General features: G+C 47.6%; 1 protein-coding gene across 1 annotated transcript in view; it reads left to right on the top strand.

Annotated features, from left to right (window-relative positions):
• LOC142814578 (glycerophosphocholine choline phosphodiesterase ENPP6-like) overlaps positions 1-13,056 on the top strand; it is an 86,850-nt gene that overhangs the window by 57,938 nt on the left and 15,856 nt on the right. The window contains exon 2 of the mRNA XM_075893530.1: positions 12,327-12,504. Within this exon, the coding sequence (XP_075749645.1) occupies positions 12,327-12,504 (178 nt within the window). The remainder of the gene's footprint in view (positions 1-12,326; positions 12,505-13,056) is intronic.

Below are 13,056 nucleotides of genomic sequence, written 5' to 3'. Positions count from 1 at the left end.
GGTAGGTCAGGCGAGCCGATCACGTGCGCCGTGATATCCGGCGGGTGTGTGGTGTAGCAGTTGTCAGGGGATATCGGTGACGTTGAAACAGGAGAGCACGTTCCGAGTATTGTGCTCCAGTCATTCTTTCTGGGTGCTTTGCTTGTGGGGGTGGATTTTGGGGGCCAAATGAAGCGCACTGGACACTGCAGACTTCTTGTCACCCTTGAAGGACTCTGGAGCATGGCCGGGAGCCCAGAAGCCATAGGCTTTGCCGTAAGTTGGATGGCGGGCCCATTCTCGTCGGGACAGTCATGTGGATGTCCACCAGAGTGGTTGGTACAAGAGGTGTGGTCTGTTCGGCTGTTGAACAAGCTGTCACGTGGTCCGCGGTCATTGTAGCAGACCCGGTGTCACACCTGTCCCGTTATTAGGGAGGCGATCGCCGGGCTAATTCCAAGAGCCGAAGTATCGGCCCCCCGAACCGCACCACGAAAGCGTGGACAATTTAGAAGTGGTCCTTATTGGTGCGCCAGCGGACGCCGGCTGTGGCCCAAAGAACAAGACAGAGCCGAGAGTTGATAAACAAACAAAATTATATTCTCATTAACGGCAGATCAAAAACAATACACACGTATGCACACTCCACAATAGTTACATACAATACGTCACCAAACAGACAATGTACTACACAGTACAATCAACCACACTTGAAACAACGGACACAGACAACAATACGCACTACAATGCAGTCGCATGCATTGAACAACCAAGACACTTAAAGACTAAAGAGATATAAAACCTATTCAGTCCAAAGTCCTTGGAACAAAAGTCTGAATGATACTCTTCCGAGAATCACTCACTCAAAGTCCAGCGTTGTTGTCGTTCCGCAGCTCTCGAAGTTCTCTTCCAGGAAACCTCCCGTCTTCAATTGGCCACTCTTCAAACTTCAACTTCTTCGCCGGAACACGTCGGCTTCACACTCGCAGCGGTTGCCACGGGTCTTCGCTCGATAGCGGTAAACACACACTCTTGCCTGTAGCTCGAGCCGTCCCTACGGACCACAAACTTCGCCGACTACACGGCGGACTCTCTACGCACTCTGGCGCTCACTTCCGTCTCCTCCTGTTCTGTCACTACGGGCAGAACCTTCGCCGACTACACGGCGGAATTCCTACGCGCTCTGGCGTTAACTTCCGTCACCTCCTGCTTTCTCGTCTCGGCCGCTCGATTAAATACCTTCCGCGCCACTTTCCAGAATTTTCTCGTCCTTTCGTCGGCGCGATACGCAGCGAAGGCTGGAGAGAGGCGAGACGGTTTGTCAGCCCTCCGCGTCGGGTGACTCAGCTCGGCGTAGCCACGCCTCCTTCGTTCTGGAAATTTCTAGCGCTTGCCCGGCCGCCGCTGTGGGGTGAGGAGGTTCGTCTGCGAAGCCGTGCTTCTGCGGGGAGAGCGCGCGCCCGGGAGCCTTGGATGTTTGATTTCTTTTTTTTTTCTTTTTACCTCGCGGCGTTTCTACCGCCCGTTGTCGCAAGGATTTGGCGGCGCGCTCTCTTTTTAGCGCTCGTTCTGTGACACTGCCCCCCACTTTAAGAATATTATCTCATAATATTCAAAACCACACAAACGAGCGCGAAAGTCACCACACACTCTCACAGACTGTAACACCATCAGTCGCTCATAACACTTCACATTCACAATAGATCACGCAATACAATCTTACATTGTAGTTCAATTCCACAACACATGAAATATAGCCACAGGTACATGCCTACAACACTTCATCACACATTCCAAACAATACAAACGTACAAAGTTCTGTCGATACAACAATTATACAACACTTTACATCACATCATCGCACAGAACACTGACTCGCTCGACATACACTTGAGACACAGGATAACAAGAACAATAACACAACATATGGCACTCAACCCTGCCAAACACAATCTGATTCCACCTCAGTACCTATCTTGAGTACTTCGAACAGCGCTTGCGCCCTTTCTTGCGGTGCTCGCTCGACTTCTTGTTTTTCCACGTTCCCTTTCGGCGAGCCCTTTCCAACGACGATATCTGAGGCGTCGTCTCAGCCATCGTTGTCTCTTTCTTCTCTCGCCCTTTCAGCTGCCAACTTTTCTCTCTCCAATTCCAACTTCAATTGTTGCTCTCTTTCTTCCTTCGCTCTCTCCGCTGCCAACCTCTCTCGTTCCAACTCAGCTGCTTTTTCTTCCTTGGCCCTCTCAGCTGCCAACCTCTCTCGTTCTAACTCAGCGGCTTTTTCTTCCTTGGCTCTCTCCGCTGCCAACCTCTCTCTCTCCACCGCCTCTTTCTCCTTCTGGCTTACCCACTTCCGTAGTTCGGCGCCAGAAAGACCCATCTTCTCACCAAGAGCTACTAACTTTTCGAGATCCATTGTGTCTCGCAAATAAAGTCTTGCCGCGTGCAAAAAGTATCTGCCTAAATCAGTCTATCGGAACACTCCCCTGCACTCGTTAACGAGAACACTGAACAACACACAAAATCGTTCCGATAGCACTATCAACAACTCGAGGCTCTTTCTTACTACTTTGGACACACTGTGCACCAAAAGGTCCTGTATCGCGGACGCCAGATTGATTGTCACACCTGTCCCGTTATTAGGGAGGCGATCGCCGGGCTAATTCCAAGAGCCGAAGTATCGGCCCCCCGAACCGCACCACGAAAGCGTGGACAATTTAGAAGTGGTCCTTATTGGTGCGCCAGCGGACGCCGGCTGTGGCCCAAAGAACAAGACAGAGCCGAGAGTTGATAAACAAACAAAATTATATTCTCATTAACGGCAGATCAAAAACAATACACACGTATGCACACTCCACAATAGTTACATACAATACGTCACCAAACAGACAATGTACTACACAGTACAATCAACCACACTTGAAACAACGGACACAGACAACAATACGCACTACAATGCAGTCGCATGCATTGAACAACCAAGACACTTAAAGACTAAAGAGATATAAAACCTATTCAGTCCAAAGTCCTTGGAACAAAAGTCTGAATGATACTCTTCCGAGAATCACTCACTCAAAGTCCAGCGTTGTTGTCGTTCCGCAGCTCTCGAAGTTCTCTTCCAGGAAACCTCCCGTCTTCAATTGGCCACTCTTCAAACTTCAACTTCTTCGCCGGAACACGTCGGCTTCACACTCGCAGCGGTTGCCACGGGTCTTCGCTCGATAGCGGTAAACACACACTCTTGCCTGTAGCTCGAGCCGTCCCTACGGACCACAAACTTCGCCGACTACACGGCGGACTCTCTACGCACTCTGGCGCTCACTTCCGTCTCCTCCTGTTCTGTCACTACGGGCAGAACCTTCGCCGACTACACGGCGGAATTCCTACGCGCTCTGGCGTTAACTTCCGTCACCTCCTGCTTTCTCGTCTCGGCCGCTCGATTAAATACCTTCCGCGCCACTTTCCAGAATTTTCTCGTCCTTTCGTCGGCGCGATACGCAGCGAAGGCTGGAGAGAGGCGAGACGGTTTGTCAGCCCTCCGCGTCGGGTGACTCAGCTCGGCGTAGCCACGCCTCCTTCGTTCTGGAAATTTCTAGCGCTTGCCCGGCCGCCGCTGTGGGGTGAGGAGGTTCGTCTGCGAAGCCGTGCTTCTGCGGGGAGAGCGCGCGCCCGGGAGCCTTGGATGTTTGATTTCTTTTTTTTTTCTTTTTACCTCGCGGCGTTTCTACCGCCCGTTGTCGCAAGGATTTGGCGGCGCGCTCTCTTTTTAGCGCTCGTTCTGTGACACCCGGAAGTTCAGCCGTAGCATGTCACGGGCAAGAATTTCAGCTGCGAGAGTCGTCGAGGTAGGTTGTAGTGGCTCTTCAGAAAAGTGGAGGGAAATCGTCGCAGGCACGTCTGTAAAATTCCGGCTGCCATCTGAGGCACTGGAAAATTCGTATTTGGACTGGCAGTCCATGAGGGTTTGAGCAGCAGGCACCGGTGTGCCGGGGAAACTGATAGCGTGCAGCTTTACAACGGGCTCTGGGTCCATGGTGTGAGTGGTGTCGCGAGCCTCCACAGGTGCCGAAAAAGGCGTGGAGTCTGCAGGCAGGTCAGCCGGCCCGGCTAAGGTCACCGAATCGCCCGGTGCAGACAGTGCAGCCAACCAGGTCTCTGCAGCTAATCCAACGGCCCGGGTCTCTGCAGCTAATCCGAAGTTCGCTAAGAAATGCTTCGCATTTAAAAGGAAAGATAACTATATCTCATAAGAGCTAGCACAATAGTTTAACGGTGTCTAGCGAGCGCTCGCTGCACAGCGCGTGCCATCGTCTCATTCAATAGCATGGACTACTTAACTGCGAGAGGTGAATACTAAGTCAGACTATGATTCCTCATAAATCCTATTGTCATAAATAAATTGCTCATAAACTGAATACAAAAATTTTGAGTAGAACCAACCATTTGACTGCTGTATGCTCTCAAACGGGTGCATGGCACACAGTGATGTAGCCATTTTTTCTGCTTGAACCAATGCCACTCTTATCACCCATCGTTCCTACATGGAATATTCCGGGTATAACATGGCTAGCGCTAAACTCACAGACTGGCACATGCTTCGTACTAACCGAGTCCAGCCATGGTTAATTCAGCCATGTATGGACATAAGATCATCAAGTGCGGCTATTACAACTTTTTAAAAGATGATTGTCTTTTTGGGGGTACTTCGACGCAAAGATTTTGGTCTGTCTGTCTGTCTGTCTGTCTGTCTGTCTGTCTGTCTGTCTGTCAGTCTGTCTGTCTGTCTGTCTGTCTGTCTGTCTGTCTGTCTGTCTGTCTGTCTGTCTGTTATATTTGTCTGCTTGTCTGCCGAAACAATATTTCAAACGGCCAAAATCCAATTTCATCCGCAGCGTCCACCAATATTGCTTAAAAAGTTAGCGTTTGTACTTGTGCGATCGTCAATCAAAAAGCAATTATTGCGCATATATGAGGCACCATAACAACACGTCAATACTCTGCATATCTGTCTTTATATTAGAGAAAGCATACATAAGTAATTCTGAGGACCCTAACGTTTATCACACTGCGCTGACAATGAATGCCACGCTATGCATACAAAGGCAAGCGTTTCCAACGCTTTGCTAAGACGCCACGGTGGTGGCACCTGTCCATCGTTTTGCGTTCTACACCTTCTAGCCTCCGAGACAAGTGCGCACGCCTTCCTTCGTTTTCGAAGATAACTGCCAGATGGCGTTCGTGCCTCACGAGCCTCGATGCGCTTGTTGACATTCGCTGCACAGATTGAGGCACTCTAATGCTGCGCCTCCAGAATACAATTAACCGAATATCTTGTGCAAATTATCTAATGAACATTTTGTTCCCTCTCTCCAGACGCAAGATTACCGTCTTTAGACGACATTTACAGCGAAACTGCAGATACGGGGCCAATGTTTTTCAATGCTTCCACTCGCTTGGCTGTGCTTTGCGTCTGGCACTGGTGTTGCATGTGAAGCACTTCACAGCAATCGAGTATTGGTCAATACATGTGACTGACGAGCCTAGCAGGTGTCTGCATATTTCTTTTACCTGTCAGTTACGCTTGCCACACAGCACTGCTAACTATACGCGGATTTACGCTTGCAGCAGCATCTTCGTCGAAGTCAGAAGACAAAAGCAGGCACTCCGGCAGGCGCAGTACAATTGCGCCTAATACACAGTGTAATGTAAACAGAGGGACATAAGTTCAGGAAACAGGTGCGTTCGCCGCGCATCACATGCCCCTGTACATCAGAAATATATAATGCTTGCAGAGCTTCAGGCTGTTGACAATGCTGAGTCTGTGCAAGTAAGCCGAACGGCAAGCTCGAAAACCCTGCAGTGAGCCGCCCCCTAATGTACATTCTCATTGAACACAAACACACACAAAAAGAAGCCTGTCCCCATTCGGCCAGTTCCCGCAGTTCATCGAGCTGGCTCAGTGAAAGAGAAAGGGGGTTGGGGCAAGAGAACGGTAAAGAAACTGCTAGCAAACTTACGATGCGTAAGAACGGTGAGACCGGAAGTCGCCGAGTTACCGTGATTGACGGCAGACACGATGTCCTGTTCACAACGGGGAGACAGCGGCGACGGGTAGGCAACAGCGCAAATCTTGTCCAACAACCCTTGTTTACGCATCCAAACCGGAAGAGCTGGCAAGGCCATGCAGGGAAGAATTTCAGACAAAGGGCTTACCAGACCATCAAAAAAACAAAAAACAAAGGGCAAGGGAACTGTGTGCAGTTAAAGCATCAACAAAAACAGACGTGAGGTCACATATAAGGCCGCTGAAGGCTATTTCCGTAAAATGACCTCCGAGTTCTTCTTGTTTTCTTACTCGATGTTTCTCGGGACAAGCGCGAAAAGTATCGCAGGAAAGTGGTTACGTTACTGATAAACAGCTTGGTGTGCAAACGTTGCCTTGAGGCGTTGGCGCATTCCCTCGATGGCCTCGAATATATCTGAACTATAAATATGCCCGCTCTTCATTTGTTGCTTTATGAAAGGCTTCAAATATATAATATCTTAAACCCCAGTTTGTTCCCTGACCCACTCTGCTCTCTTCTTGTATATTAAGATTACACCAATCATGTTTCTTTCCATCGCTCGCTGCGCAGTCCTCAGTTTAAGCTGAACCCTCTTTGTGAGCCTCCAGGTTTCTGCTCCATGAGTAAGCACCGGCAAGATGCAGCTGTTATATACCTTCCTCTTGAAGGTTAGTGATAGATCACCATTCAAGATTTGAGAGGGCTTGCCGAATATTATCCACCCCATCCTTATTCTTCTAGTTATTTCACTCTCGTGGTTCGGCCCCGCGGTTACTACTTGTCCTAAGTTGAGATATCACTTTACAACTTCCAGCGTATCTCCACCTATCGCAAAGCGCTGTTTTCTGCCGAGACTATTGCACATTACTTTAGTTTTATGCATATTAATTTTCAGACCTATCTGCTTTCTGTGTATAGTTCAGTAATCATGAACTGTGATTCATCCCCTGAGGTACTCATCAAGGCAATGTCATCAGCTAATCACAGTCTACTAGGATACTCTTTACCTCTTATCCCTAACTCTTTCCAATCTAGGGCGCAAGAAGAAAAAATGGGCATACGCCGAGCTTGTAGCACGTAGGTAGGATAACCATTGATCATTAAGGGTAACTGACTGGGTTACCAGAGAAAGCACGAAGGGGAGACAGAAATCTAGATGAGCCGATGTCATTAAAAAGTTCGCAGTTTTAATGTGGCAGCAGAAAGCACGAGACCGGGTCTATTGGTGGGTCATGGGAGAGGTCTCTGCCCTGCAGTGGACGTAGTCACGATGACGACGACGACGACGACGACAATGATGATGATGATGACGATGATGATGAAGGGTTACCGCACGCGTGTTGTGTTTGAAATGATACGTTGGGCTTAATGCACGTGTTATCATCCATGCATTCTAATACGCCCATTCAGAATAACGCTGGACGCACAAAACAAGCACGTGTTATGACCGGCACAGCAAGGAGGTGGCTTGCAAGAGATGCTTATCGGCGTAACGGTCAAACGCTGTCCACGTCCTGCAGGAACGCGGGAGGCGTCTGTGTGCGCCGCAGGAAACGCACATCAGCGTCACTGGGACACACAGCCTGCGTCTGAGAAGATGCACGTGCACGGACGAGGGGTATAAAAAGCGCGTCGCGTGTGCGGTTCGGGGCTCTCTCTCTCTGGACTTCACTGGCCCGCTCGTCTCGAGTGCGCTCTGGGCCCTTGTGATGGAAAGGCGCGTCTGTACGCTCTCGTTGCAATGTACTTCTCTTGTAAATATGTAAATTAAACGCATCTTCTACTTGTTCGTGAGACGCGTCGCAAGAGTCGTCCTTCGCCGGATCCTGGGTGGCAGCCTCCACCCCTCCCCGGACATATCACACGGTTGAGGCTAGCTATAACGTAGAGGCTTAGTATTAGAGAGCTGTATCCCATTCCTGGATTCATGGTATATATTACATGACTACCAACTTCACAATATTTAAACATCACTACCAATAAATTTTACGTATGTGTGACAGCATGCGAAGCTTATAACTTTTTTAAGATGTGATGATTGAAGATCTGACAAGTTACTGAGTTCATAAGGCGACCTTTTCTCCTTTAAGCAGAATACTTAGGTCACTAAACGTCATCAACGCATGCTAAATTCGCTATGTGACGATGGTATGTGAACATGATTTGGGTGTTTTTATGTGAACCCTGTACGCTTTGCTTTGGCGATGTAAGAAAACATAGTTCGTTCCGACTGAAGCTGAGACAGCTCAGGATCAGAAAGGGCTGTTTCATGGCTGTCTTTATTCAAGGTGTCATGCACACTTCATCACTTTTTGAATGATGTCTCGTGCTGCCAATGGGCATGACTTAGTATAGCTCAAAACATTGCTGTCTGACGATGCTCCGGAGTCCTCACCCGAGGCATAGACAATGAGGAGCTTGGAGCTGGCTTGGGCATCGTGCCACAAAACACTGCTTCAAAAATGCGTTTTTAGGGGCGAAACAGGAAAGTTTATTGCAAACTGGCAACAACATTTCAGGTGAGTACAACTGTCTGGTGTAACAAAATCACTTCAGTGGCATGTACAAAGAAGATAACATAAACAGGGTGTAACATACATCACTTCCAATATTCTAACAGATCAAGAATCACTCAAGAAAACTAAGAGAAAAGAAACGCAAAAAAGGCAGTAAATTGGAACAGATTCACATATTACGTGCGACGAGAATCAATTTTTCCCCCCGAGTTAAAACGGCACTAAAGTAAGTTTAGGGGCGAAGCTTCTTATAGTGGCACCCGTTTGTTCCTGACCATGAACTCGAGGTGGTTAAAGGTGGTTAAAGGTTACCATGAACTCGAGGTGGTTAAAGGTGGGAAGTAGACATGAAACGCAAGCCGTAAGAAAGTGTGCGTGTGCCTCCTTTCGTTCAGTCCTTGGAATGTCCGCTGGATGGCGGTGATTCTATATGAGGAATATACGATGAAAAGATTCGAGATGGTGGTGCTTGGAGTGTTGAATAGGTGGACGAATAGACACACAGACAGATAGATGCATGGACGGACGTACGAATGACTGCACGGACGGATGGACGCATGGACAGACGCAGGAGCGGATGCATGGACAAAAGCAGGGACGGACGCACAGATAAACGTGCGGACGCATGAACAGGTGCACGCCAGGACGGGAGGATGGACGCACGGGCGGCCACACAGACGCATGCATGGATGGACGCATGGAAGAACGAATGGACGGACGGATGCTTCGCCCCACTATCCATCATTCACTCCGTGGATATGCTGCCTTTTTTTTTCGTCGGCAGCAGATGCGCACCGTTTGTTATGGCTGTGTCACTGTGTCCCGGATTCAAGCCCACTAGAAATACAGGACACGGATGAACCAGTCCAATATTTCAAAGATGTAGTTATGGATGAGTTTGACAATTGATTGAAGTACTTTCTTCACGAAAAAAATCTGCAAACATATAACATGACAGATGGATATCTTAGTTTCAAGACAAGTGGGAAGCAACGCAAGGCCTTGATATAAAATTAACGCGAAGAAGATAGGTGATTGCAAAGAAGCCAACATTACCCGGTAATATCCATTTACTTCCCTGTCGTAGTGGTTTTGGGAAGTTAAACCCCACATATCAATCAATCAACTTCCCTGTCGTGTAGGTCGTTAAAATACTTTCCACCAGTCACGTGTGGCACCAGTTCATGGCATAGCCGGAGAGTGGTACACCGGGAACGTGCCCGTCCCGAAATTTTACACTACCATAGGATACTGAGAACTGAAAGACATTCTACAACACTTGCATGGCTGGCTCCCCCTTCGTATCCGAGACTAGCCCCCACTGAAGCGAATTTATGCTTGTGCCAGTTCCTGGCGAATATCCACGTGTCGCGGCCCAAGGCATGCGTGTATGCTCCGCAGATGATTGATCATCCATGTTATTGTCCGTGTCATTACTATCTTATTAATATTGCGTCAAACCACTTCATTCCTTCATTCATAGCGAGGATCTCACTCTGCTGACTTGATCCATTCAGATAGCCTGCGAGGGATTATTTGTCAGCTGCCAGCTCGTAATTAGATCACGTGCTCGTGACTCTTACACGCAGAAAAAACAGGTTCCACACTCGCTGTCATCGTCACTGGCGGCTCTGACTGACGCTCCAACGTTCGATTGCATACAAATACCTCTTATAGTGTACAGAGTGGCTGCCATAGTGGTAGCTCATTTGATCGGACGCGTCATTCCAAGGTCACAGGTGCAGACCGTGTCCACTGCAAGTTATAATTTCGTCCACTTCTATTTCTTCCCAACCACATTAACATTACTTCTTATAGCATCCTCTATACTTTCATTGGCATCATTCTCTGTTAGTTCTCAATAATATTGAGTCTAACACACAAAAACGAGCCCTTCAATTTCCAGTTCTTTTTTTTTCATGCCAGATCAATGCAACACAAATTCTATATGCGCACTCATGTCCTCGCAAGCTAGAGACAAGCGTGGCTGTAATGCGCCTCCGACCACTGATTATGACACGTACATTGTCGCACCACAGCGTGGTGTTTGTACGATAAAACTGACGTGTCTTCTCTGGCGTGCAGGCCGATGTTTCATCGCACTAAATTATACTTTTAAAGATATTAGTCTTTCTTGGGGACCTTCGGCGCCAAAATTCTGGTCTGTCCATCCGTCCGTCCGTCCGTCCGTCCGTCCGTCCGTCTGTCTGTCTGTCTGTCTGTCTGTCTGTCTGTCTGTCTGTCTGTCTGTCTGTCTGTCTGTCTGTCTGTCTGTCTGTCTGTCTGTCTGTCTGTCTGCCTGTCTGTCTTCACACTTGTCTGTTTGTCCATGGTAACGATTCGCCTAAACGCACCAAACGATACCTCATACGGCCAACCCCATCTGCAGCGCCCACTAATATTTCTCAAGTTTCAGCGTTCATACTTGTGCGATTGTCAATTAAAAAGCAATTATTGCGCATGTCTGAGGCACCATAACAACACGTCAGTGTTAGAGAAGGCACAAACAAATAATTCTAAGGACCGTAACATTTATCACGCTGCGCTGACAGTGCTACGCGATGCACAAAAAGGCAAGTGCTTCCAACGGTTTGCTAAGACAACACGGTGGTGGCACCTGCCCGTCGCTTTGCGTTCTACTCCTTATCGCTTCCGAGACAGGCAGGCATCTTTCTCCGCGGGTGCTCACGCCTTCCTTTATTTTCGAAGATAACATCCAGATGGCGCTCGTGCCTAACATGCCTCGATGCGCTCACTCGCCTTTGCTGCACGGATCGAGACTCTATGACGCAGCGCTTCCAGAATACAATCTCCAATTTCCTCGCGCAGACCATCAAATAAACGTTTCGTTCACTTTCTACACACGCAAGACTATCATCTTTCGACATTTGCAGCGAAACATGCAGATACGGGGCCAATTTTTACACACCACTGTGCTGTGTGTGCCTGGTAAAATAACGGTACGCCTACAACTACTCACTTTACACAAATACGTAACGTAATCACAATTGCTTAGTTAGTTCGTAAAGCCTGGATAAAAACAAGAAGTCTGGCATGCTACTCACTGACCGCTTTGTATGACATTGATACCCGCAATGCGTGGCAATCCATCTGTTAACATTTCCTGTTTCAGTTTTACGGGAGTCCAACCTAAAAATAAATAATCCTAAGAACGCATCTCATGTGCAGTCAGCCTACCGTGTTGCAAATGCCGGGGTGCAAATGCCAGGGGGCAAAAGACCGGGGTGGAAATGCCACTTGAATGAAGCGTACTATAAGACTCGCTTTTGCCTTGAGTGTGGGATCTACACGTGGAGGTAAACAGGTATAAATAAAGAACATGCCAGACAACAAACTGCCTGGTGATAAATGATTCTTTGCTTTTAACCGTAGCTTCCACTACTTTAACGACTGGCAGTGACAACTTGACTTTTATGCAGGAGAATCTTAATACGAAACAATGCTTTATTTGATGAACTACAACAGGTGCATTACTGTTGGTGCTTTTTGTAAACAACGCATTAATGAAAGAAGTGAAGAATTAAGACTGAACGAAGTACAGCGCAAGTGTTTAATAACTGCGTCCCCGTTGACAGTGTCCTACAGACGATCAATTAAGACATCAGACCCGTGCTTCGTAAAGGAGCCAAGCGTACAATTTATCCTAAGCAACGTCAAATACTAGAAGATTATGCGTTGTGGATTGTTGAGTTGAACACTGATTTTATTTTTTTTTCGCATTTTCCCCCGTCGCCGTATCTTACAGGCCTGTATCCCGAGTCCCATGGAATAGTGGCAGATGCCATGTATGACACGGACAAGCGGGACTTGTTCTTGGGCGTGCAGATGGCAGGTAGTTCGATGCCATGGTCCCATTGGTGGGAGGCCGCCGAGCCCATCTGGCTGCTTGCCGAAAGACGTAGGCTGAGATCTGCTGTCTACTGGTACGTATGTTTCATTCATTCATTCATTCATTCATTCATTCATTCATTCATTCATTCATTCATTCATTCATTCATTTGTCCGTTCGTTCATTCGCTATGATAGAAGACTTCACTAAACTTCTCACGTCAAATCACTTCGTTATTGGCGAACGCTGCAGCAATGTTCTTATTCTCAAGTAAATCACAGTCATCTGTGATGCACACTCGAACACTGACAAAGTAGTATAAACTCTGATACATTGCATTTGTGTAGGAAACAAGGACACATGTATCCACCTTGCGAGAAATGATTAAGACATTTGTGGCACGAAATTTTCGCGTCCTCGAACCATAAACAAGCACCAGTTTCTTGTAAACAAAAATGTTGGAAAGGTAAGCTTGTGCGTATTGGGCTTATATTCAGGTATTTAATGCAGGTACTTGAACATAGTCAGAAATGTGTCTATATATGAGAACTTGGTTAGGGTTTTTTTGTTAGTTTGTTTCCTGATACACATTCATAAAGGTGGTCTTTGTTGATTCTGGTCCTGCTGTCCAATTCACTATGTATTT

This window comes from Rhipicephalus microplus, chromosome 4 (genome assembly GCF_043290135.1).
Source record: "Rhipicephalus microplus isolate Deutch F79 chromosome 4, USDA_Rmic, whole genome shotgun sequence".
NCBI lineage: Eukaryota > Metazoa > Arthropoda > Arachnida > Ixodida > Ixodidae > Rhipicephalus > Rhipicephalus microplus.
This window is presented reverse-complemented; position numbering and strand designations above follow the sequence as displayed.